The sequence below is a fragment of the Passer montanus genome, unplaced genomic scaffold (assembly GCF_014805655.1).
Source record: "Passer montanus isolate IOZ18808 unplaced genomic scaffold, ASM1480565v1 scaffold52, whole genome shotgun sequence".
In the NCBI taxonomy this organism is placed as follows: Eukaryota; Metazoa; Chordata; class Aves; order Passeriformes; family Passeridae; genus Passer; species Passer montanus.
The window spans coordinates 591700-613784 of NW_024370152.1; the positions used below are offsets into that span (position 1 = coordinate 591700).

Sequence of the window (22085 nt, forward strand, 5' to 3'; positions counted from 1 at the left end):
AAGTGGTTTTCTGGGAGGCTATAGAATAGAACCAAACAGTTCAGGGGAAGGGACCTAAAAAGGCAATCTAGTCCAATTGTCTGATCACTTCAGGATTATAGAAAATTAAAACATGTTATAAAAGGCATTATCCAAATGCCTTTGAAACACTGACAGGCTTGGGGCACTGAGGCAGACCCAGGTGGCAGACACTGCCCTGAGTGCAGAAACATGCACTCCCGCATCTGCAGCTGGCATCTGAAAGCGCTGCAGACTGCGGAGCCCCGATGGTCGGCTCGCTGCCCCGGGAGGCACTGACTGGCCTGCCGTGCCTGCTGGATCTGCGTGCCTTTCCGCACGGTGCCAGGTGCGGCCCCGGCGTCCTTCGTGACCTTCAGACGACGTCGCCCGCGGGCCGTGCCAGCGCCTCCCCGCTGCTCCCCAACCCCGGCAGCATTCCGCTCTAGCCCCCTCCCTCCTTTTAGACCCATATAGGTTACTTTGGGGGTTGCTGTCCCACCTCTCCTGCTAGCGACAAAAGGGCGGATCAGCAGCAGAACTCGTCTCCTCCCCATCCAGCCCCAAGCCGGCTGTCGGCATCCCTAAAGGTGGGCGCCGGTGCTCTGGAGTGGATATTGCTCTGCTTTCCCACGTAGCGCTCGCACCGTACACAGCTCCTTCCTTCTCACCTTCAGATGCCGTCCCGAATCCGGGCTGGACAACGGACCGCTGCACTCGCGTCCTTCAGCGGCAATCGCAGGGAGACGACCTTCCTCTTTCCCCCCAAACTGCTCCCCCACTCCATCCCTCCTCCCCGGCCTCGCCCCCCCAGCCTGGATAGCGACAGCACAGAGACAAGCAGCCGGCGATTCTCCTCCGGCCACAGTTAATCCGAGCCGAAGCAAGAGGGAGGAGAAAGTCTGCTCCCTCATTGTCTTCCTTGCCTCTCCAACTCGTTCCAGGACCTAGGGAATGAGAGGGGATCTCCGGGAAGGACTCAGAACAGAGGATGCAGAACGCTCTCCCACACCCTCCCCCTTTTGCAGGAAGCCGTGGTTGCAGAGATTTCCCCTGGCACACACACTGACTCCCGAGGAGAGGCAAGGAACCAATTGCAAAATGCAACAGCGGGCTGACAGCCACCCCTCCTTCCCCCCACGGCGAAGCCCAAGGACACCTGGTTGCTGGAGACAGCCGGGGATGGGGTGGGGGACACGCATGCAGTCACCCGCACCCCTCCGCGGGGTTTGGGGACACGGCCGGCCTGCTCGGCGGCGAGCACCGAGGGGCGAGGGCGGCGCAGGGAAGGGGCGGGGGAGCCGGAGGCAGGGGGAGGGAGAGAGTCCAGCTCCCGCAACGAGGGGAGGAGGAAGGAGGGACCGTGTCGGTGGGATGGTCCGGAAATGCTGTGATAAAAAGAGGGGCGCGGGGGAAAAGTAGGGAGAAGCTGTGGACTCATTCCTTCTCCCCGACTCCGCGCCCGCAACTTCCCCGGCAAGGCTCGGGCACACGGGCGCCGGCCGGAGCCCGTGCGAGACGAGAGGAGCCGCAGCAGCCGGCACCTGCCGCAGCCACTTGCCCCGGCACAGCGCCTGTCGCCGAGCGAGGTATCGGCGCCGGGGCGGGCGGGCCGTGCCGAGCCGGGAAGGGCAGACAGGAGAGGCGGGGTGCGGGCACACAGAGACGGGGACAGCTCTTGTCCCTCCAAGGGCTGGCACGGCTGTGACCCGGTGCCCAAGTCGGGCGGGGGGTGGGATGCTGCAGCCGGAGCTGTGCTGCACCTGAGGCCGGCCGGTTTCAACCTTGAGCCGTCCCGGCTCACCCTGAGGAGGTGCAGCCCTCGCTGGCATTGCGCTGGGAGCTTTCCGAGGGGCTCCGGTGGGGACTTTCCATCCCGCCACCCGGACTGCATCCGCATCCTCATCGCCCAGCATCCCCCGCTTGTTCTCCCGGGCACTTGCAGAGCGCTTCACCTTCAAATGCCCCCTCGGCGGTCCCGGGCGGACTTGCCACCTCGGAGCAAACCCTCTGAAAACCGAGAGGGCGAGAAGCAGGCGGGGAAACGAGAAAGTTCAAAGGTTTAACTCCTTCCTGCCCGTCTGCAGGAAACAAGCCATGAAAGGGGACCGCATTGCTCCTCCGCACTTGCTTCCGGGCACTTGCCCAGTCTGGGGGAGCCGCCGTGCACCCCTGGCCACCCACCCGCTGACCGCTCGCCAACATGCAGCCCTGCTCCTCGGGTACCCTGTCGTGCAAAGCAGGGTCTGAAAGGATAGAGGGCTGGAAACTTGTCTGCACTCAGACAAAGGGAGGAAAACTGTGGGGAGAGAGCTGAGGAAAATCAGGCATTAGCCTTTTTTTCTCCTAGAGACACTATTCCTGTTTTGATTGTGCCTCTTTGCAGGCTGCCTTCCAAGGATTTCCAGTCTCTGTGCATGTGAGGTGTGAAGGTGGGCAGGACCCCAAGCAGCAAATCATGGATTTTGTTATGAAACAAGCTCTAGGAGGTAAGTGTGATTGGCAAAGAAGGGGCCTTGAATCTCTCCTATCCCTCCCCTTTGCACCCAGAAAGAGAGGGGATGGTCTGCTATGGTAGGGTCTGCACCTGGAATAGCTTATTGAGGACTTGGAAGAGTATGCCTGTCACTGTTTCATGATCCCGGAATGGAGTGTTTGGAGAGTCTGAGCAGGAGAGGGCAGCAACAAGCAAAGACCAAAGCCCAATGTCAGAGAAGAGACCTCCCATACAGGGTGTGCTGGCCCTGGGTCATGCCTAATTGGCACCCTACCACCTGCGTGCATATCCTGCTGTGAAGTGTGCCAGTCTTGATTTGCTTCATGCCATGCCACTGAGGCAGGTATTATAAAGGACAAAGACTAGTTCAGGCAGACTAAGCCCAAAGAGTGACACTTTGTCTATGTGTGTAAGCCTTCTTTCTTCTTTGCCCCAAATACTGGTTAAATCCTGAATAAAAAATGCCCAGTGCAGAAGTTTCTGTCTCTGATATTTTGAGAGTTATTTTTAGTAAGAACACTGCCACAATGAGGATGGAAATGATAATAAAGTATTCCTACACACTTTACTTGGATTTAAGGCCAGTCTTCTATGGGTTTCTGTATATTAGCTTATGTGTGTGAGGAATTGTTTTAACCCAATGGTGTAAAACAGAAAAAGTAGGGATGTGTGTAGGAGAAATTGAAAACACTGAACAAGTATTTGGGAATGAGGTTCCTTTATTCTGCCACAGTTACTTTCTAGGCTGCTTGACCTGAACATTAGGTCTAAGCAATGGTCTAAACATCACTGAGGTGATGCAGGATACTGTTGGGAACTCAAATATCAGCCTCAGAGAAAGGTGGTCATTCTCTCTTGTATTCTATCTCATTTGTGCATTTTTCATTATTTTTTGTTTGAAGAAACTGTAGAATCATGGGGCTGTGTAAATGTTTAATGTGTAGTGATATTGATGTCATATACAACTTCAACATTTACTGCAGGACTCTATCCCATGGCATGAAATAATGTTTTCATTTCTGAAAGTGGTGGGTGTTTTTCACCAGAGGAGTGAAATTTTCACAGTTAAGAACAGAGGAAGCAACCAAAGTTTTAGTTGGGGTATTTTGAATAGGGAGATCAAACTAGAGAAGAAAGGGACTGATTTGTTTGCACAAGGTAGCAAGGTAAGAAGACATCTACGTGAGAAGGTAGCGGTTTGTGTGGTAGCAGTGCTATGTTTCATTTCACTCTTCAGTGCCTGTTTTGAAGGAGAATTAGTGTTGAGATGTGCACGCTTTGCACTGTTTGCTGTAGTGCAAGGTTGCTTGCACAGAATTGAACTAATATACCTGCAAACTGGAGATACAGCCACTACAGCTGGAGATCCGTGAATCCAGTAAAGGGAAATAACTGCTTACAGACTGCAGTTAAAGGTGGGGGGAGGAGGGCTGCAGCAAAGCAATAACATCTACGATGGCTGCTTTTTTCTGCACCTTGGTGACTTAACTTGAGTTGGAAGCAGCGTCTGCCTGTGCTTAACAGCATTCACCCTGGGCAGATCTTCATTCTAACATGATGTTGTATGCCAAGGTCAGGATTTGTATGATAATAGGACTTTCTGGGAAGGTAAATTCAAAAAGCATCTTTTCGTGAAGTCTGAGCTCCTGATGTCTGTCAAGATGCTGTCCAGGGCACCAGCTCTTCTGCCAGATGACTTAATGTGTCTGGAACTTACCCACTCACTCAATAAAGGAGAAGTCTCTGCAGAGTGGTAAAATCCAGGAAATGCTAATTCATTAAGCAGAGTCCTATTTTTAAATTACAAATAGTTTCAACAAGATAAAACAAGATCTCCCAGTGCAAATATAATACAGAAAATAAAGCTGGTTTTGGACGCTGGTTTCTCCCTGGAGTTAAAACCCAAGCTGATGCAAATCATCCAAGCTGGACAGACTGGCACAGCAAACCAAGGACTAAAGGTTATAGTTTGCTTCCTTAGTTTTGGGGCCAGAACCCTTTCTGTCTGCCAGTTCTGATATCCAAAGGGAGATTTACTTAAGAGTTGGACTCAATGATCCTTCTGGATCCCTTCCAACTCGGAATAATCTGTGAATTGTGTCCACAAGGATGGTCAAACTGAGCAGAGCACCAATCCTCTAGCTGACAGGCTTGCTTTAGGTAGGGTACATGGTCTGATGTGCTAGTGACCATCTTTATTATCCTCACTTTCTGGGAGGTCTTTGGGTGGATTTCATGGCTCTTTGATTTTAGTTTAATATGGCTTTTGCCAGAGCACCTCTGAATTCAGTCTTCTGTTTGATAGGATTTTCTGAATGGTGCAAAAGTTCTTATACCATTCTTATAATCTCTTATGGTATTCTTAGAAGAAAGAAAAAAATACTGCAATTTTTTCATTAAGGTCCCCTCTAATTTTCGGTAAGCAGAATCTATAGGAGGTCTGATTCTGACCTCCTATAGATTCTGCTTACCGAACACCTACAGCTAAGGTAGCTTAACCCTTCAACTATCTCAGATGGTGAAAATTCACAAAGGCTGAGGGCCAGTTGGATGTCCTTGGCAGAGCATAATGGGTATGTCATTTTCATAAGTCATTTTTTCTTCCCAGCGTATAGCCCTAAAATGAAGCTTAGGCCAGAGCTTATGATAGGTAAGACCCTTGATTTGAAAACCTTTCCCTACTGTACAGGTCTATGCAGGTCTCTGAACCATTGCAGGAGTTTGGAACCAGGTTTTGTCGTAGGGAGTGGTCAAATATGGTACTGATAGAAAAACATCATTCTCCTGCCTCCTCACTCACCTTATTGAGAAAGATGCTCACTCCCTGCTATTCTCTAGCAGTAGCACTAACCTTAGCAGAATGCTTCTGTGGGAGTTTTGCCATTGCCTTTGAAGCAAACTTTGAGGATATTAGCCTTGTCTCTAATGGCACAGAATGATTAGATTTGCTTTTCCTTGGAGTTTTGTCCATAGGGGAAGAAGGACACAAGTAATTTTGAAAGATAGGTGAGCTAAGCTGGCAAGCTAGCAGCCAAGGAAAGGCAGTTATGTGGTGACAAGTTGCTTTGTTTGAAAGTTTGATGAGGCTATTTAGGTTTTGTGAAATCCGTTTGACAGGTTATTGCATTGCTGAGGTAGAATGTATCCTTTCCCTGGCTTGTTGTTAAAGAGGTTAAACAGCAGAAGTCTGCTGTTCCTGTGCAGTGGAAGGTCATCCTCTACTGTGCCAGCACTGGGATTTTGCTGCTGTGTTGGCAGCAGAGTTTCTGCCTGAAGGTTGACCAGCTTGAAAAGTGTTTTTTAACTCCGTGGCCTCTTCATGGCAAAATCCTTGACTCTTTCATTAGCAGTGGGGACTGTGGTCCAGGAAAAACAGTACAAAATAGTAGATTATTTGGTTGATTTCTTTCTGTAGCTTTTTTTGTTTGTTTTTGTTTTTGTTTTTGTTTTTGTTTTTGTTTTTGTTTTTGTTTTTGTTTTTGTTTTTGTTTTTGTTTTTGTTTTTTGTTTTTGTTTTTTGTTTTTGTTTTTTGTGCTTCTCAGACCTTTCAACACCCTATATGGAAGTCACACTATTTATTGTCTGACAGTGACAGAAGCCGTGTAGAAGTAATGATGCTTATTAGCTGTGTGAAACAAGAGGAAAGTAGCAAGAGGTTAAAGGCTTAAAATTGCTGCTTCTTCTCCCACAGAAGTAACAGCAAGGGGATATTTTGTACCTCTGACCCTACTACATCACAGACATTGACAGAGGTGTGTAGCCAGGGTGATTTGTCACTTTGCTGTTCCTGTGACGGTTCTTTAAATGAAGACAATCAGAATCATTTAATGACTATATTTTACATTAGAAGTGGTCTTTGCCAAGCCAGGTAAGAGCTGGGCTAATGTTATCAAAACCAATGTATATGATTTCCCAGGAGAGAGCAGGAACTGGAGGATCTGGAATGGGTCCTGAAGGAGTTTAGCTGTAATACTTTTCACTGTGCATTGCTTATTTTTTGCTAAGTTTGTGTGAAAGCAAATTGTGCACGAACACCTGACTCCTGCGTTGTACTGCACTGTATCACTTCCTCTGTCACTGCTGGCCTGGACAAGTAGGGAAACTGGTTGGAAATAGATGACAATGAACTTCATTAAGATCTTCTGGGTGTCATTCTGTTACTGGATGATTTGAGGGCCATGGTCTGATATATTTTCTGATGGAAAGGAAAAGAGAAAACCTATGGAAAGTGAGGAGAATTTACTGGAATGTTGGCTTGTGATGTGTTCGAAGAGAGAGATTTCCTACTGCAGAAAGTGACATTCTGCAGACTAGAATATTGTGAAATTGTGTTATACAGAACACAAAGTAGCTCTAAATATGATGCTGCACAGAGCCCTTTTAATGTGCTACTTTTATTGCCATGAATGAGAGAAATTGCAAGATATGTATGGTAAAAGGTTGGAATGTCTGCCTTAAATATTGAATTCTTCTAATGTCAGCTTGTGGATAAATCATGCAAATCCTTTCACATGTAACTGCACATATGAATAGTACTGTCTAAATTTCTTCTTCGTGCTTCCAGCACCCCTTGAAATTGTAGTGCAGTGCAACTGCACTAGGAGGAAGGGTACATCTGTGTTTCTGGATAGATATTCACGATGATAGATAATACAGGCATGGTTTAAAGATGCAGATGTTAGAATGGTAGGTGTGCTGATCCATTGGCAGCAGTTCAGAGCAAGGATTTCTGCTTCACATCTGCTTCTTCTGTCAAGAATCAGTGGACACTTGTTTTGGTTCAGAAGGATTCTTAAAATACTATAGGCACAAGACAAATGCAACCAGATTGCTGTCTGTAACATGCCAGCAGGGGGGCACTGCCTACTTCATGTCCCTTACCAGAACTTTGTTTCAGGTGAGTATATCATGAAACAGTCCAGAGGGAGTCCCCTTGTTCTTGAAGACAGATAGAGATCCAAGCCCTCATGAAGATAATGGGATTTAAGTTGCTGTGTGACTTAAGCTCTGAAAGAGCAGCTCCTGTGGTAAGCTTACATTAGGGAAGATGTGAGGGTGTGTGAATGCCAGATAAGCCTGAATGAAAACCACACTAGTGTTTAACATTTTAGCAGTGACCTTCTGTATATACTACTGCTGCATTTGCCTGACTTTAGTAGCTTGTGAAGTGAGGATTAAGCCCTTAATTTTTCCTGCAGAAGTCAGCAAGATGGAGTGCAGCCAAAGGCAATACAGGCCTGTTCAGGGTGGAACACATTGTGAAATAAACACAGGGGTTTCTGTGCTCTCCTTCTTCAGCTCACTCTCTTGTTTCTCACATTTCCAGTTCTCTGCTGAGCCTCTGTGCTGCACTGGGACCTCATGCATCAACTAGACCGTGCTCCACTGCTTATGTTAATGCGTGAAGTTCTGGAGTAGGACAGAAACTGTAATGCAAAACTGCAAGTCCTAATGCTAACAAATAGTGCTGGTATTGACTTCTGGGGTCTCTTTTGTCTATAGTCCTTGAAACATTTAATGCATGAGGTCTTTCATTTTGCAGACAGGTGCATCCAAATCACAAAGACTAGAGAATCTGGCCAGAGACATGAGATCTCAAGACCACTGTAGCATGTGATAGGTGTTGGGAGGCCACTTTCATTCTCAGATAACTTCCACCTGTGTTGTGTGTAATTCTGGGCCCCACAAATTAAAAATATTTTAAAGGGCATCAAATACATCCAGAGGAGGGCAAAAAAGCTGGTGAAAGGGCTGGAATTAATGTCTTCTGAGGATTGGCTAAGGACCTGGTTTTTCTGTTTTGGAGAAAAGGAGGCAGAGGGGTCACCTCATTGCTCTCTACAGCTTTTTGAAGAGAGGAAGTGGAGAGAGAGGTGCTGATCCCTTCTTTCTGGGATCCAGTGACAGGAGGCAGGAACCTGGGGTAGGTGGCATGTCTGTTGCATACATTTTTCACAAGGAATGGTATTTCAAGTGTTTTTTTCCCTAATGTAAACTGGTGGCAAAGAGATTTTCTTTGAGAAATTTGATTAAGTTGCAAGATGTCTTCCAAAGAAGCAAATGGTTGCTGTTGAGATGGTACCAGAGAAACAGCTACAGTGATGGTCAGCTGATTTATTGCATCCATGCTCCAAACCAGGAGATGAAAAACTGACCAGGTTCATTTTTCCTGTTCCTTTCTGGAGAAAGCATCCTTTCATATTTGCTTGCCTCTGTTTGGCCTGTTGCTGTTAGAATCTCACAAAGCTTTCCCTTGTGTATGCTGGGATCTTATGTTTGTCTTACTTGTAAGCAGGCACTGCGAGCAGTGTGCTTACTGAAGTGTCCTTGGAGGAAATGTGCAACCTTCAGCTGATTGTAGAGGTAGGCCACAAAGAGCTTAACTAAGATTTGTGCTGCAGGCCATCTGCTTCTCAAAAGCCTGCTTGGAGTGGAGTTAACCAGTTGACATGGTTAACCAGGAAGTTTTCTCTCCCAGAGAGGGAGAAATAACAAAATTTCACATATTTAAGTAGTTGGTCTAGGATTGATTCATGGCAGAAAAAAAAGATTCTCCTTGGCTTTTCTGTCCACTTTGAAGGAAGTCCTGCATGCCTTTGATTTTAAAATCCGTTGCTATATATGTGCATCTTTTTGACTTTTCTTTTTTTTTTACTTTTCATAATAGAAGCAAAGTGGTGGTTTCTTGCCAGCTGCATGGTTTTGGCGCAAATAGGATTTGTCAGTGCTGAAATTTTAGCCTGCATTGCATAGGAAATGCTATCTGCAGCAGTGGATTTGGAGCTGGGCAGGAGCCTAATGGATGATGTATTACAGTTATTGAGATCTTCCTGGTGAAATGGGATGCTCTAAATATAAGCTACTGGCTTGCCTTTGTGTTGGTTCTTAAGGAGAGGGAAGTTCAGGATGTAGTTCAACTGTTAGCCGTGGAGACATACTCACTTGCTCATGCAAAAGCACAGACATTAGAGAAGACTGATGTATATGAAGGCTGATGTACATGGGAGGGCTTTCTCCTCTCACTAGAAGGGTAAGGTTTGAATTTGTAAAGCTGTGAAATCAAATCTATGAAGGCTACCTGGGTTTAGTAATCTTGCTGGATGAAGTCAAGACTGTATGGTCTGTAGTTGTCAGAAATGCAGTAAGTACAGGGCTCCAAAAGCTCTGAGTAACCTCTGCAAACACTTTCCACTAAGGGAAGACAGGCATCCTGCCCTTACAGAAATGGGAATGTCTCTTTCATCCTGGGGCAACCCCCAAAGGCAACAGCACAAAAATCCACGCTGGCAACAAGATGGTATCACAGGAAATTTCATGTGGCAGTTGAATGGAGATGAGAAGTCCTCCAACAGAGTTTAAAATCTGCCAAATTGTTGAGAAAGCCTGGAAGAGGAGTGGCAATGAGCAGGGAAGGCTGGCAGAAAGAAAGGGACAGATCTCCAGTGTTTTACCATTGGCTTGTCTCATATCAGAGGGCTACATGCAAAAGGCATGTTCTTCTGTTTCATGGCCAAAGTCCCCTCTCTGAACTTTATGTGATAGTGTTCAGACAAGAGAGGGAATAGACACTGATGCTGAGACTCAGACACAAGTACATGCTCTTGTGTTACCGAGGGTGAGAATTCATAGTTTTTCAGGCCATTGGAGAGAGGATATGGTTCATGAAGTGGTGACTGGTATGTTAGCCCCTCAAAGCTGCAGAGTTTCTATGCCTACTTCCAACAACTGTAAAGACCCTCAGCAGCACGCTGAAGGCTCTTTCAAATTGTCTCTGCTCCTCTTTCAGTGGTGGGGCAGAAAGTACTCTGCCTTAGCTCTGGATGCTTTTATTTGAGGTGAGGCTGCACCTCTGCACTGCCTTTGTATATTAATTCCATGTGCTGAAATAAAGTGCTTGATCAAGGCAACACAGCAGCTTAAACATTTGCTAACTTACTGCTTTGAGCACTTTGCTGGTTGCCATCATACTTTCTCACGTACAGTCTGATTGTGAGAGCTTGGAATAGTCAGTTATGTTTCTCTCAGGTTAGTTTTTGGGTCTGGAGTACATGTCTCAGGATGTAGAACATTGCTGAGAAGGCTGAAAATTTCAACTGATCACTGAACAGATGCTCATGTGGTTTGTTAAAAGCTAACAGCTGCAATTACAGACATGGCAAAGGCTACTAGTGATCTATCACTGGTACAAATCACAGTGCATATTAGAAACAAAATACTTCAAACAAATTGTGTCTCTCTGCTGCAGACAAATTGACAACGACCCTATGCAATTTGAGGACTATTTTTTTTGTTCCCCCCTCTCCTGTATTTTTAAGTGAGCTGTTTTTGAGTTGGGTGGATGCTGTCACTGCAGAAGTGCATTAATACAAAGAATAAATTTAATCTGCTGACTTTGTGCAGCGTTTTGCAATTTGAATTTGTCATTACCTACAAGAATGAATTTACTTGGTGGCTACTTACATTTTTGCATTGTGATTTGAGTCTCGTGGTTATTTGCAGTGATAGTGACCTTCAAGGAATGTCAAACATAGAACAACATCAACATGCATTTGGGATTTAAATGGCTGTGAATTACCTTCTGTGGAAAATAGGGGAAGAAACAAACAAACAAATCCAAGTAGGGAATGATGGAGCTGTTTTGATAACTTCAGTCTCCCAAGAGAATTAGAACAATGAAGGGGAGGCAGACAACAATTAAAGGAAAAAGGATGGGAAAGAAATGTGTGTCAATGCCTATGCTGACAAATAGTTGTGCCACGTCTCTGTGTCCCTGGATCTCTAATTTTTTTTGTTTTTGCTGGTGAGCTCAGGCAAATTTGAACCAGCAGAAAAGACATTTGAACCTTCTGTTGAAGGTAACTGAGTGTGAGATGGTTGTCTCAGTTGCTGCCCTTGTCTGAGGGAGAACCCTGGGTATGCTTGGGAAGATCACTTGATCTCTGTGTTAAATGGTGTCTTTCCCAGTCTCCTTGCATAGAAAGCATTACAGGACACCATTATCCCAAGAAAACAACAGACTCAACTGGACACATGGTCAGCTCTGAACGCTGACCTTTCCTTCATGGGAAGTGAACACTGTTCTTCTGTTCTTCTATCACTCCTTTTGCTTCTAAGTGCTAGACAGACCTGAACTTAATGGACTTGAAAATTTGTCCTTGACTTGATATTGATGATGGAACTTGCTGTTTCTACTTCACTGCTGTGCTGTTACTGCGTACAGTGTGAGACTTTCTGCACACTGCCTGAAGGGGCAGGAGCTGTGTGGGACTGCCTGGCCTCTGTACCAGTGCTGGTCCTAGGTGTGCCTGTTTCTTGAATTCTTTGAAAAAGCGTATGTTAATCAAAATCTTAATTTGCAAGACAACTTTGGAAAGGTTTTACTAAGGCTGTGTTGGTTTTTTTCCTAATAAAAAGCTTTCAAACACCTAAGTTTGTGGGTTTTTTTCTCAGCAATCAAGAAAACAAGACATCTTGCAAACATGAAAGACTACATGAAACTAAGACCTCATGTCCAAAGCAATGTATTTTCTAATCTCTGGCAGTTATTTACTTTATGTTGAAGTTAAGTTTATGCATGCTACTCTTCTTTGAGTCTGAGTGAAGTGTTTTGCTCTTTGTGAATTAGAGTTCTCTTTGTAATTTCCTTCAGATTTAAAAAAAATCTAAATTAAAAAAAATCCCAAACAGAATACAAGTAAATAAAAAAATTGAAAAGAAGGAGAAAGTACTCAGAGATTTTGCAGATGTAGGTATATAGTTCCTCCTCTCCACAGTTGTAGCTGGGAATAAAAGTGATTGGAAGGATATTTAGAAAAAAAATCTTCATTTCAGTAGAAACAGATGAGTATATTGAATTTTTGATTTGTGTTTTTGTTTGTTTGTTTGAATTCTGTATACTTAAAAAAACCCCTTTTCTTGACAATTGCAACTTTCTCCTCTGTATTTTCCTTTAAATATCAGATGATTGTGTTCCATGTCACCCAGGCTGCAAAAGGACAAGATTAAAAGGTGCATGAAAGAAAATTTATAATTACATGGAGATAGATTAAAGTGCTGAGGAAAAAGGTTAAGCAGGGACACCACTACTCTCTCTAAATACGTGAGAGAGGTAACACTGCAGTGAAGGAAGAACTACTTAACATGAGGGACAATATTGGTAAAAGGATAATGTGAATAAATTGGCCATGAGCATCCCTGAGTCAGTAATTATTGTCGCTTGACTTGTAGGAGGGAAGAGAGGTGCTCTCTCTGGGGAATCCTGCTGCTGCAGCAAGAAGGAAGAAATGGAAACTGAGTCTTGGGTGCATTTGAAATAATTGTACATGCTCAGAGAGGTAGGGCCCAATGAAGCAGAAAATAATTATTGGTCCTGAGTATCTCAATAGAGAGTTCATGTCTTTGAGTCTTCACTTGTAAGATTGTTCATAGTAACAGAATTTATCTAAAATGTGGTTTAGTTTTTACTCTAAATTTTGATTTTTTTCCAATTTGTGATAACATCTAATGGTGTTAGAATGCAAACCTAGCTTAGTAGGAACCAGCATTGTGTTCCTCTAGGTGAATTAGTTATAGAGCTGTGGTAAATTTTCCCTTTTCTGAAAACATTTTAGACCCTTTGTGTTTTTATAACAGAAGAGGTTAGCCAGCTATATTATGTCCATGCTCATGGATGATTTGAAATCAGCTTTTGGATTCAGATTGAAAGTACTTTTATTTCAAAGGACTTGGTGGATTTACAAATTGATTTCTAGAACAGATGGCTATACTGGATATCTTTCCAGCTGTGGTGTTTCAGCCCAGGTAAGAATTTTGAGTTTCATATTACAAGCATGGCTTGAAATTCCCTCCATGGTGACTTCTACCTGCAATTTACATGGAAACAGCTGTCTGCAATGCATTTGGTAATTTTTTGGTTTTATAATTCAGTTGAGACCAAAGTAATTTAAGAACTAGGTGTTTCTTTGGGACCTCTCCCTGGTTTTGAACAGTTGTCTGAAAATAAGGTGTTCCATCTTCCTCAGTACCAATATTTACTATTTTCCTGATTGTTAGACTCAGATATGCTCCATAGTTTCTCACCTGCTCTCTGCTATCTCAGTATGCAAGATTCAGGCTCACATTACAGTATGACTTAGGTCATAAGTCACTCTTATCTAGGCAACGATTTCAGAGGGTGCCTTGTGCTGGCCCAGCACTAGGAGAAAGATTCATGTTTCATATACAGGACTGAATCTCTTGGGCTCAGATGTCTCTTGTGAGGCTCCTTCCCCATGGCTGATAATTTTTCAACCAAGTGTCCTTCAAACTGCCTGACTGTTTCAGGAGTGCCTCCCCAACCAAAACCTTCAGCAAGGGCACGCAGGTGAGTGGTAGAAAACAGGTCACTGCCATTGCAAGATGCTGGCTTCTGGAAGAGAATGAATGTGCCATCCCATTCTTCTGATTATGCATCTTATTATATTGCCAATGAATGTTGTGGGAAGCAGAGATCTCTCTGAGCACCATGTCCAGGTGTTTAAAACGTTTTTTGGTCATGTGGCTTGTCACTGCTGAAGACACAATGACTTGCCTCATGGCTGAGGTACTTGATTGGGACTTCTGGTTTTGTGTTTTGAATGTCATCTGGTAGAACTTTTCAGGTGGTACTCCTTCTGCCTGGTACTCAGCGCCTCTCCTGCAAAACAGTTGCATGTGCTCCTGCTATACTGGCAGATGCAATAACAGCAGCTTAGAATAGGTGGGTAAAATGCATCCTCTCCACTGCTACCACAAACAAGAATGTTCTGTTTCCACACAGGAAAGTGAAGTCAAAGTGCAAAGTTTTGACTTTGCTTCACATAGTGAATCCACTTGCTGGTTTAAATGTAGAGTATGTCAGTTTCAATCCTGTTTTTACTCCAGTTGGCTGCCCTGAGTTAACAACACCCGTTAATTTTTTCTCTCTGTTATGGGCATCCTGTCTTATTATTAGTTCTTATGTAGTTATTTGTCTATTTTTTATTTAGGGATCACTTTAGTGTATATTTTCCTTTGTACTGTGCAAGATCCTTCTATACTGGGTAATTTTTATGTGCTCAAAAAATCAGTTCTAACTAAAAGACAGCAGAACTAAACTAGCCCAACAGGGATGATCTCTGGGTGACCAGGGAAACTCAGCACTCAATTCTGCACAACAATGTCCTGGGCACTCACAGGCACTTCTTTAATACAACAAAATGTAATTTAGAAATTTCAGCTATTTTTCTTGACAGAGATCTGTCAATCTACAGCAGCTGAAGACTAGCATTTTTATTAATTTCTTGCAGATGCAAATGAAATAATTGAAGGGATCTTCACACAGTCTGAAAAGGATAAGTCAGATCCATCACCTTCATGTGCATGGAAGAGATATTTATGGCATATTATTAGGGATGGTCTGGCTAACCTAGGGATGGTATTAGTTACATAAGATCTCAAACATACCTCAAGTGCAGCATGGATGCTGTGGAGTGAAGCAATTATCTATTTTGCTGTCTTCAGAACAGAGTGACCTAGATTCTCTCTTCTTTTTTTTTCCCCTCTTTTTTTTTTTTTTTCCCTCGGTTTTTCCTCACAGGGTGGCCCACTTAGTTGATTAAACTGCAACTCAATTATAACTGGTTATGTTACAGTTGGGAATAAAGCAGATGTAAAGAGAGTGGAGCTGATAAAGTAATTTATTTTTTGCCTTACTGGTTAGCTGTAAATTGTGATTAGGATTAAGTGACAAACATTTGGTTTAGTAGCTTTTGGGTGACAGATATTTCATAGTAGCCTTGGCTGGCAGAATGGAATGCAAAAGTGATTCAATGAAAAGGTGTGCATTTAATTGCAAGATAAAAAAAAGTTTATAGTCTAGTTTATGAAAGATTTGAAATAAGCTTTAAATCCAAAAGAAGTCCAAAGTCAGCAAATGCAAGGTCACATAGTTGATATTTTGTTTGAAGTGAATTAATGAAACACATTGACTGTTTTGCATTATTTATAACTTTCATGCAGTGCAAATTCTCAAATCATTAGAGGCATTAGGAGGGTAAATAAGTCATCCAGGTAGGAGGAGCACCCATCCTGCAATCTTTGGTAGTAAAATTACCCTTTAAGTTAATGACAGCCAGGTTGCATGTGGTCCATGCTAAAAACACTACAGTTAATGAAAACTGACAATGGCTTAGTGTTGTGTAAATTACTTCATCTCTTCTCTCCTCTCCTTTAAGGCACAGGGAACAAACCAAAAGCAAATCTGTTCAGTACAGGACAGCCTGGAAAGCAAAATTCCTCTACCCATGAAGTTTAAAAAGTGAAAGGATCCAGTAAGAACCCACACACCCTGAAAACATATAGAATCTATTACATTTTTAGGCAAATATCTCTGGGGAGATATCTGCAGCAGGGATGAAATTGTGATTGGAACCCAGCATCAGATTTATGCAGGGACTCCAAGTGCCAGGAGGAGAGTACTTTCTGTCTCTTTGGTCTGGATGCTGAGCATGGCTTGTTGCTGTGTTACGGCATCACTGTTGCCACCTGCACATTCAAGCATGTGACTTAACCAGGTGGAAAAAAAGCAATGGGAATTCTCCTGTTACTTCTGTCTCTGACAGTGGGGAAAACTGATTCTGTACATACGTTTCTTGATGGCAGGGCAGGGGAAGCCAACCCATTCCTCTTCTGAAAATCCCATTACCCAATTTAAGCTGCAGTGTCTTGCTGCTCACTTACCACTTCAGTTTTTGAAAGCCATCTCAGAACTGGAGAGTTTGGTCTCTGCAGTGTGAGTTAGCTGCTGTCCTTATCTGCCTGGATTCCCATTTGGCTTCAGCAAAACAGGAAAGCAGTGCCCATCTATGGCAAAATCTTCCTTTCATATCTTGGACTATAAGAACTTTCTCAGGGAAAGAAGAGCTGATGGACAAGAGCCTTCGTAAATCCTCCTTCTTGCATTTGTACTGAACAAAATTCCTTGTTCCTATCAGGAAGGAATGGGCTGGTAAGGAAGCAGTATGCAGATGTTCTGGGAGACAGTGTACAAGGCTGATGACTCAGTTCATTGGTTATCACAAAGGCCAGATCTGTTCCAAGTACAGTTCACTTGGAGCAAAAGGGAAAGATCACACTGCTCCATCTTCAAATATTTTATACTAATAAAGTCCTATTCGTCTTTGTAGGGATTTTTTTGTCTGTTGAGAAGGACTAATCAGAGATACCATAGAATATATATATAATTTGAAGACCTTGAAGGTTCTAGTAGGCCTTGACTTAAAGATGGCTGACATTATGGGGAAGGCCATACTTAATTTCATATGGTGTGAGTGCCAGTTGAAATGTGAAAGTATCTGAGACACACACATGATTTCATATTCTTTTCTTTGCCTCTTCTTAACCGTGTTTTTATAATGACTTTAATGGTTAATTTTCTTTCATCTCAATAGCTTGCAGGCGCAGACTCTGGCTTCTCTTTCAGTCTCCTTTTTTTTCCTCATGCCAAGAACCCTCATGTCAGAATGTTATCTCTTTGATTTACTTTTCTGCTAAGATAGCACTACAACCACTTAACGGGAGAGCTTAGGAACTGTCTCTTGAGATGTAACCACCAGGATCAGACTATCCTCATCTAAAATGTGGTGCCTAACAGGAGGATCTGATTGGCATCACTTGTCTCAGCTTCAGGACTGCTGCAGTGTCTTGAAGGGACAAATGGACAAAGGGGATTTTGTGTGTTTAGTCATGCCCAGGATCAAGAATGCTTTACATATTCCATATAAGATGAGCAGGCCTTAGACCTCATAATGCTTTCTTTCTTGTTTTCCTCACCACACAAACTCCAATCTAGCTTCTCTCTAAAGGCACCGGGTGGTCGGGTGGTTCATGTCCATGCTATCACCCTGCACAGAGCCGTAATCACCCCTTGTCTACCTCCATGGCACTGTTGGGCATCCCTTTCTCATGTTCTCCTTATGAGCAGACACCCTTTAATGGTGCAGCTGGTGGGAGGTAACAGCATGAATCTACTGACATTTTGCTGAAGCTGTTTGTTACAGCTAGAGCTTCTGTCTGTGCTTCATAGAAATTCTGGGGATTATTCTTACCAGTCTTCTGTCAGGACCATCACAATGATGGAAGGAGGGGAGTGAAACAATAATTCTGGTTTGAGGGCTCGGATCTCTACTTACCCACCAATAAACCCATTATCCTTTTTTGGACTGCTACAACATTTTTCCTGCAATCATGTGTCTAGCTTCTGATGCTTGCCACTATTTAGAGCCAGGTGTTTGCTGAGCCCAGCAGTGAGGACAAAGATGGAGAAATGATAGCCACGAATTTGCATAGCTCACAGATTACAGGGCTAATATTCACATGGTGCCGCTGAGAGAACTTTTGTAACTGCCAGTGGAGCATTTGTGTAGGGGTTAATGTGCCATGGTTATATCACTGACAGTCTCTGAGTAGTTAAATTCAGTTCAGGGCTCAAGCACAGAGACCTGAGGTTCCCCATGTTCTGTAAAATGCTCCCTGTTCATGTTTGCTAACCTTTTAATTAGAGAACGAAATAGAGGAAGTCATAAGAGGTAACTGTCTTGAAATGCAAAATGCTCAGCAGAGCTTTATTTTAACAAGGTTCCTATTCCCAGTCTCTTTAACTACAAAGCCCTTATAAAGGAGTCAGCTCATGAATCAGTCTTCATTAAGACGTGTATTAAAACTGGCAGTAATTGCCCTCTAAAAAATAACAAACTAGTTGTGTTGGGTAGAACATTATTTGCTGGGAATTTTTTCTTCTCATTTAAATCTGGTTCCATGCCCTCAAAAACAGAACAAGCAATGCACCTGGGATAGTGAGATGAGAGAAGAGTAGTGTCACAGTTTGTCAGCTCCTTGGAGAAGCTGGCCTGACCTTGCTGCCTTGTTGCTTAAGGATAGAGAGCAAAATGCTTGTAACCAGCTACTCAGAAGTCTGGCTGACTTTAGCTGACTCTGGTCACAAGCACGTGCCAGTATGATAAATGAGACAGATTGTCTATCTACAGATTATTTTCTGGCCCATAGGATAATTTTTCACAGGTGATATGGGAAATCCTGTCTGTTTTCCAGAATATTCTGGGCTTCTGGAGGATATTGAGGAACAGAAGGTGTGAGCCAACAGCTTTCTTCTCTCTGCCCACTATCACCTCAGCCCACTATCAGAAGCAGAGCTACTTCTTTAGCTCTCGTTCCTGACATGTGTTGACCTCTGGTCTTGGATGGTAGTCAATTGTTAGACATTTTTTCAAGGCTGCCATTGTATTGTCAACAGGCCTCTAGGTTATGAGAAGCTCAGTGTTCTTTATAGCAGAGGGCAGAATGTGTTTGTGTGAACCCAGCGTTAGTTTCTTCTGAGATTGTGCCTATAGCAACAAATGTGTGAGAGGAAACCAGCTGGACTGGCAGTGGGTCAGAGTCTTCAGTATTCCAGTTCAGTATCACAGCACACGTAGGCTGGACTTAGCTGTCATGGGCTATCTGAAAAAATTGTTCCCCTGCTGTGTGACCTATGCTGGTGAGCATAAAGACAGATACATGGCTGTACTACATACCAGTTAAGCCACACAATATCAAAGGATGCAGAGACTTGGACTCATTTTGGTGAAAGGATGTATTCGTCATGAAAAGCTATTTGTTATCTCAACTTCAGTTAGATTAACTTGTCTGTGTAATATTCCAGCTGAAGGTCTTGACCAAGCTCATTACAGAACTCAAATGGATAGATGAGTTTGATATCAGAAAGTAACATGTATCATTTTAACTAGAGACTACTATTTTATTATTTAACATCTAAAAAGTGTGTCTTCCCCAAGCACATCTCTGGGGAACATTTACAGATTCTTCCTATAAATAAGCATGTGTTCCTTCTCTGACCCAATAGGTGATAATGTAGTGATTAAAAGGTGGTAGTTCTTTGCTAGAGAAGGACGAAATACAGCATTGGCATATATTCTGGCCACTAATAAAAAGAGCAAGGTAAAGGTTATAAGGTCATTAAAGCATTTCCAGCAGAACACAATGGTTCAGAAGAGTGGGAGGATTTTCTGCCTGATATACTCACACTATGTCAGGATGAGGAAGAGCTGTATTTAGTAGCTCTTTTCTTTAAACTCCAGTATAGCTATTTCCTGGCGCACTGCATTGATCTTCCTCTCATCATGATCTTGTAGTAATTGTAGGGGCAGGGCAAAATGTAATCTCATGTATTCCATGCCTTAGTTGTGACAGTAATTTAGATATCTGTCCTCATCTTTTCAGCAAAACTGCCAGTGAGTTCCTTGCAGGAAGTGTTCATGTACTTGTGCACTCTTTTAGTAGCTACTGCTGGTTTTGCACTTTGTTTCATTCCATTATTTGAGAAGACTTATAATACTAATTTTGCTCTGTGTGGCAGCCCTTTTTTGCTTGCCTTCATCCAGATACAGAACTGTGGAAAGGCCATTGTGCTTGAAAGCTGCTCTGTTTTTTTCCCTGGTAATGCAAAGTATTCTGTCTCCTAACAAACTTTGCATCTGTTGCTTTGTTACATCACCTTGTTTGCACTTCACAATGGGATAAGTGTCCACATTGTCATTCAAACCATTAATTAAAATGAAGGATAAATCTTGCAGAATATTCTACCAGCAGCACATTCTTCCAACCTGACAGCAAATCAATTGTGCATCAGCTTCCATACGTGACAAATATAAGTGTTTTCCAGAAGCCTTTTTGTGGTAGCTTCTACAAACATACTGATGGCTACAGCTATTACTGTTAACTGGGAAATTTTGAGGTTCCCTCAAAGAAATAATATTTACTGACCTTTTACGGAACTTGTGAGAGGCAATGGCTTTCCTTAAGGTGATAGGAGAGACCGTCAGCAGTGTTTCTTTACCATACCTGCTGGATATCCATGTTAGCTGAGATTGCTCTTATCAGGATTGTCTTCCTGGCAGAAGGTAGACAGGTCACAACTACAGACCCAATTAACCTTGGCGTGGAATGTTTGCAAAAAGAAGAAGAAAGTCTGTAGCTGCTTTCAAATCTCCTAAAAAGCAGTCAACTTTATTGGTTCATTGCAATGGTTTACTCTTTTTGTTTCTTTGCTTGCTCCTGTGAAAGTTTAGTAGGGCAGTGGAATTAGGAAAGGTACTATGGAGCTAAGGAAGTTTTAGAGTGGTGTGAGGATGTATCCTGGAAACAGAATATGGTGTCTGACAGATCTCATTATCTGCCTCAGAGCTGGTGGTATTCTTGAACTGAGACAAGCTCCTAATCTTCTAGATTTTAGATAGGAATGCTAGCAAAGGATCTATGAGATTTGTGATGGAAAGACATAACACCAATTACCAAGTTGTTATTGGTGTTATGTCTTCTAAAGTATTGGATTCTTTATAAGTGCAAAGAACAAGTTATTGCTTTTTAGCAGTGTGCTATTACCTTTCCATGTACTCCAATCTGCTTTGTGGTTTGATGGCTGTTGGTCTTTTTTGGAAAAAACTAAAGCCTTCTATGAGTATGGGGGTCCTCTCAAAGGAGTACTTTGTTCCTATCAGAGCAGGAAGCATGTGACCCTTAATTCACTATGCAAGAGGCAGTTTGCGTGGTGATATATATTTCAGGGATGTTGCTTTGTATTCTGATTGAAAGGAAGACACAACTAGCATGAGCCATTTTTATGTGCTGTGGCTTCCTTGTCAGAATCAACATGAGGCTGGTCTTTAAAAAAGAGCTAATATAGTGAAGATGAGAGGTGAGGATATGGGGGAAAGTAGCTGAGATTGCCATGTTCACAGGAAGAGAAGTAGGATTTGCAGCAGCTGAAAAAAACAGTACAGTGGCATGTGCTGGGAGTAGGTCCCTTGAGTAATTGCCTGAAGCTGCTGTGAATAAAATCTACTGTCCTTCTTTCTGACTATCCATGACAGTTGCACTTTTCTTGAACAGGAGTAACTGGCACAAACTTACAACTGACACATGAATTTTGGAGATACCTACCAGTCAAAAAACACTTCAAGTTTGCCTGAAAGGCAGACAATTCTTCTTAATTCTGTCTTCATTCTGTAAGGAGAAAAATCCAAATGCATGGTGGTCTTCAGGTGTGCCAATTTAGGACCATATTTGAGATTTCTTCTAGCAACACTGACGTTTAATCATTGTTTCATGCCAGCTATTAGGAGGAGGTCTGATTTCCCAGTGATTGTGGCCAATGTAGTGGCCCCTTGTGGGTAGGTTGCCTGCATGGTGGTGGGAAGAGTTCTATTTGCACTGGAAAGCAGTGTACTGAGTTCTCAAAACGAGATAACCTGGTCTGTTCTTTTTAAATTTTGTAACTGGAAATTCCTTGGTGGTGTTTGCAAAAGGAAGAAACACAGTGGAAGTGACTCTAGAATTAATCAGATTGTCCCATTTGCAATTGAAGCATGACACTCAACAGAAAAGTTTTCCTCAAGAGCATTCAGGTGTTTCTTTATTCTGTTTTTCTCTCTTTTTCATTATCTTTGAAACTGGGACTTTGTTTTAGTATCTAAGCAAAAACCATGTTTAAAAAAAGTGCATAAAAATAGTGCTTAT

The 22085-nt window shown here is 43.1% G+C and overlaps 1 protein-coding gene across 1 annotated transcript in view; it reads left to right on the top strand.

Annotated features, from left to right (window-relative positions):
* The first annotated feature begins 1352 nt into the window (after positions 1-1352).
* Positions 1353-22085, top strand: part of CPLX1 (complexin 1) — a 107509-nt gene continuing 86776 nt past the window's right edge. The window contains exons 1-2 of the mRNA XM_039724167.1: positions 1353-1586; positions 2384-2486. Coding sequence (XP_039580101.1) covers positions 2456-2486 — 31 coding nt within the window. The 5' untranslated portion in view covers positions 1353-1586; positions 2384-2455. The remainder of the gene's footprint in view (positions 1587-2383; positions 2487-22085) is intronic.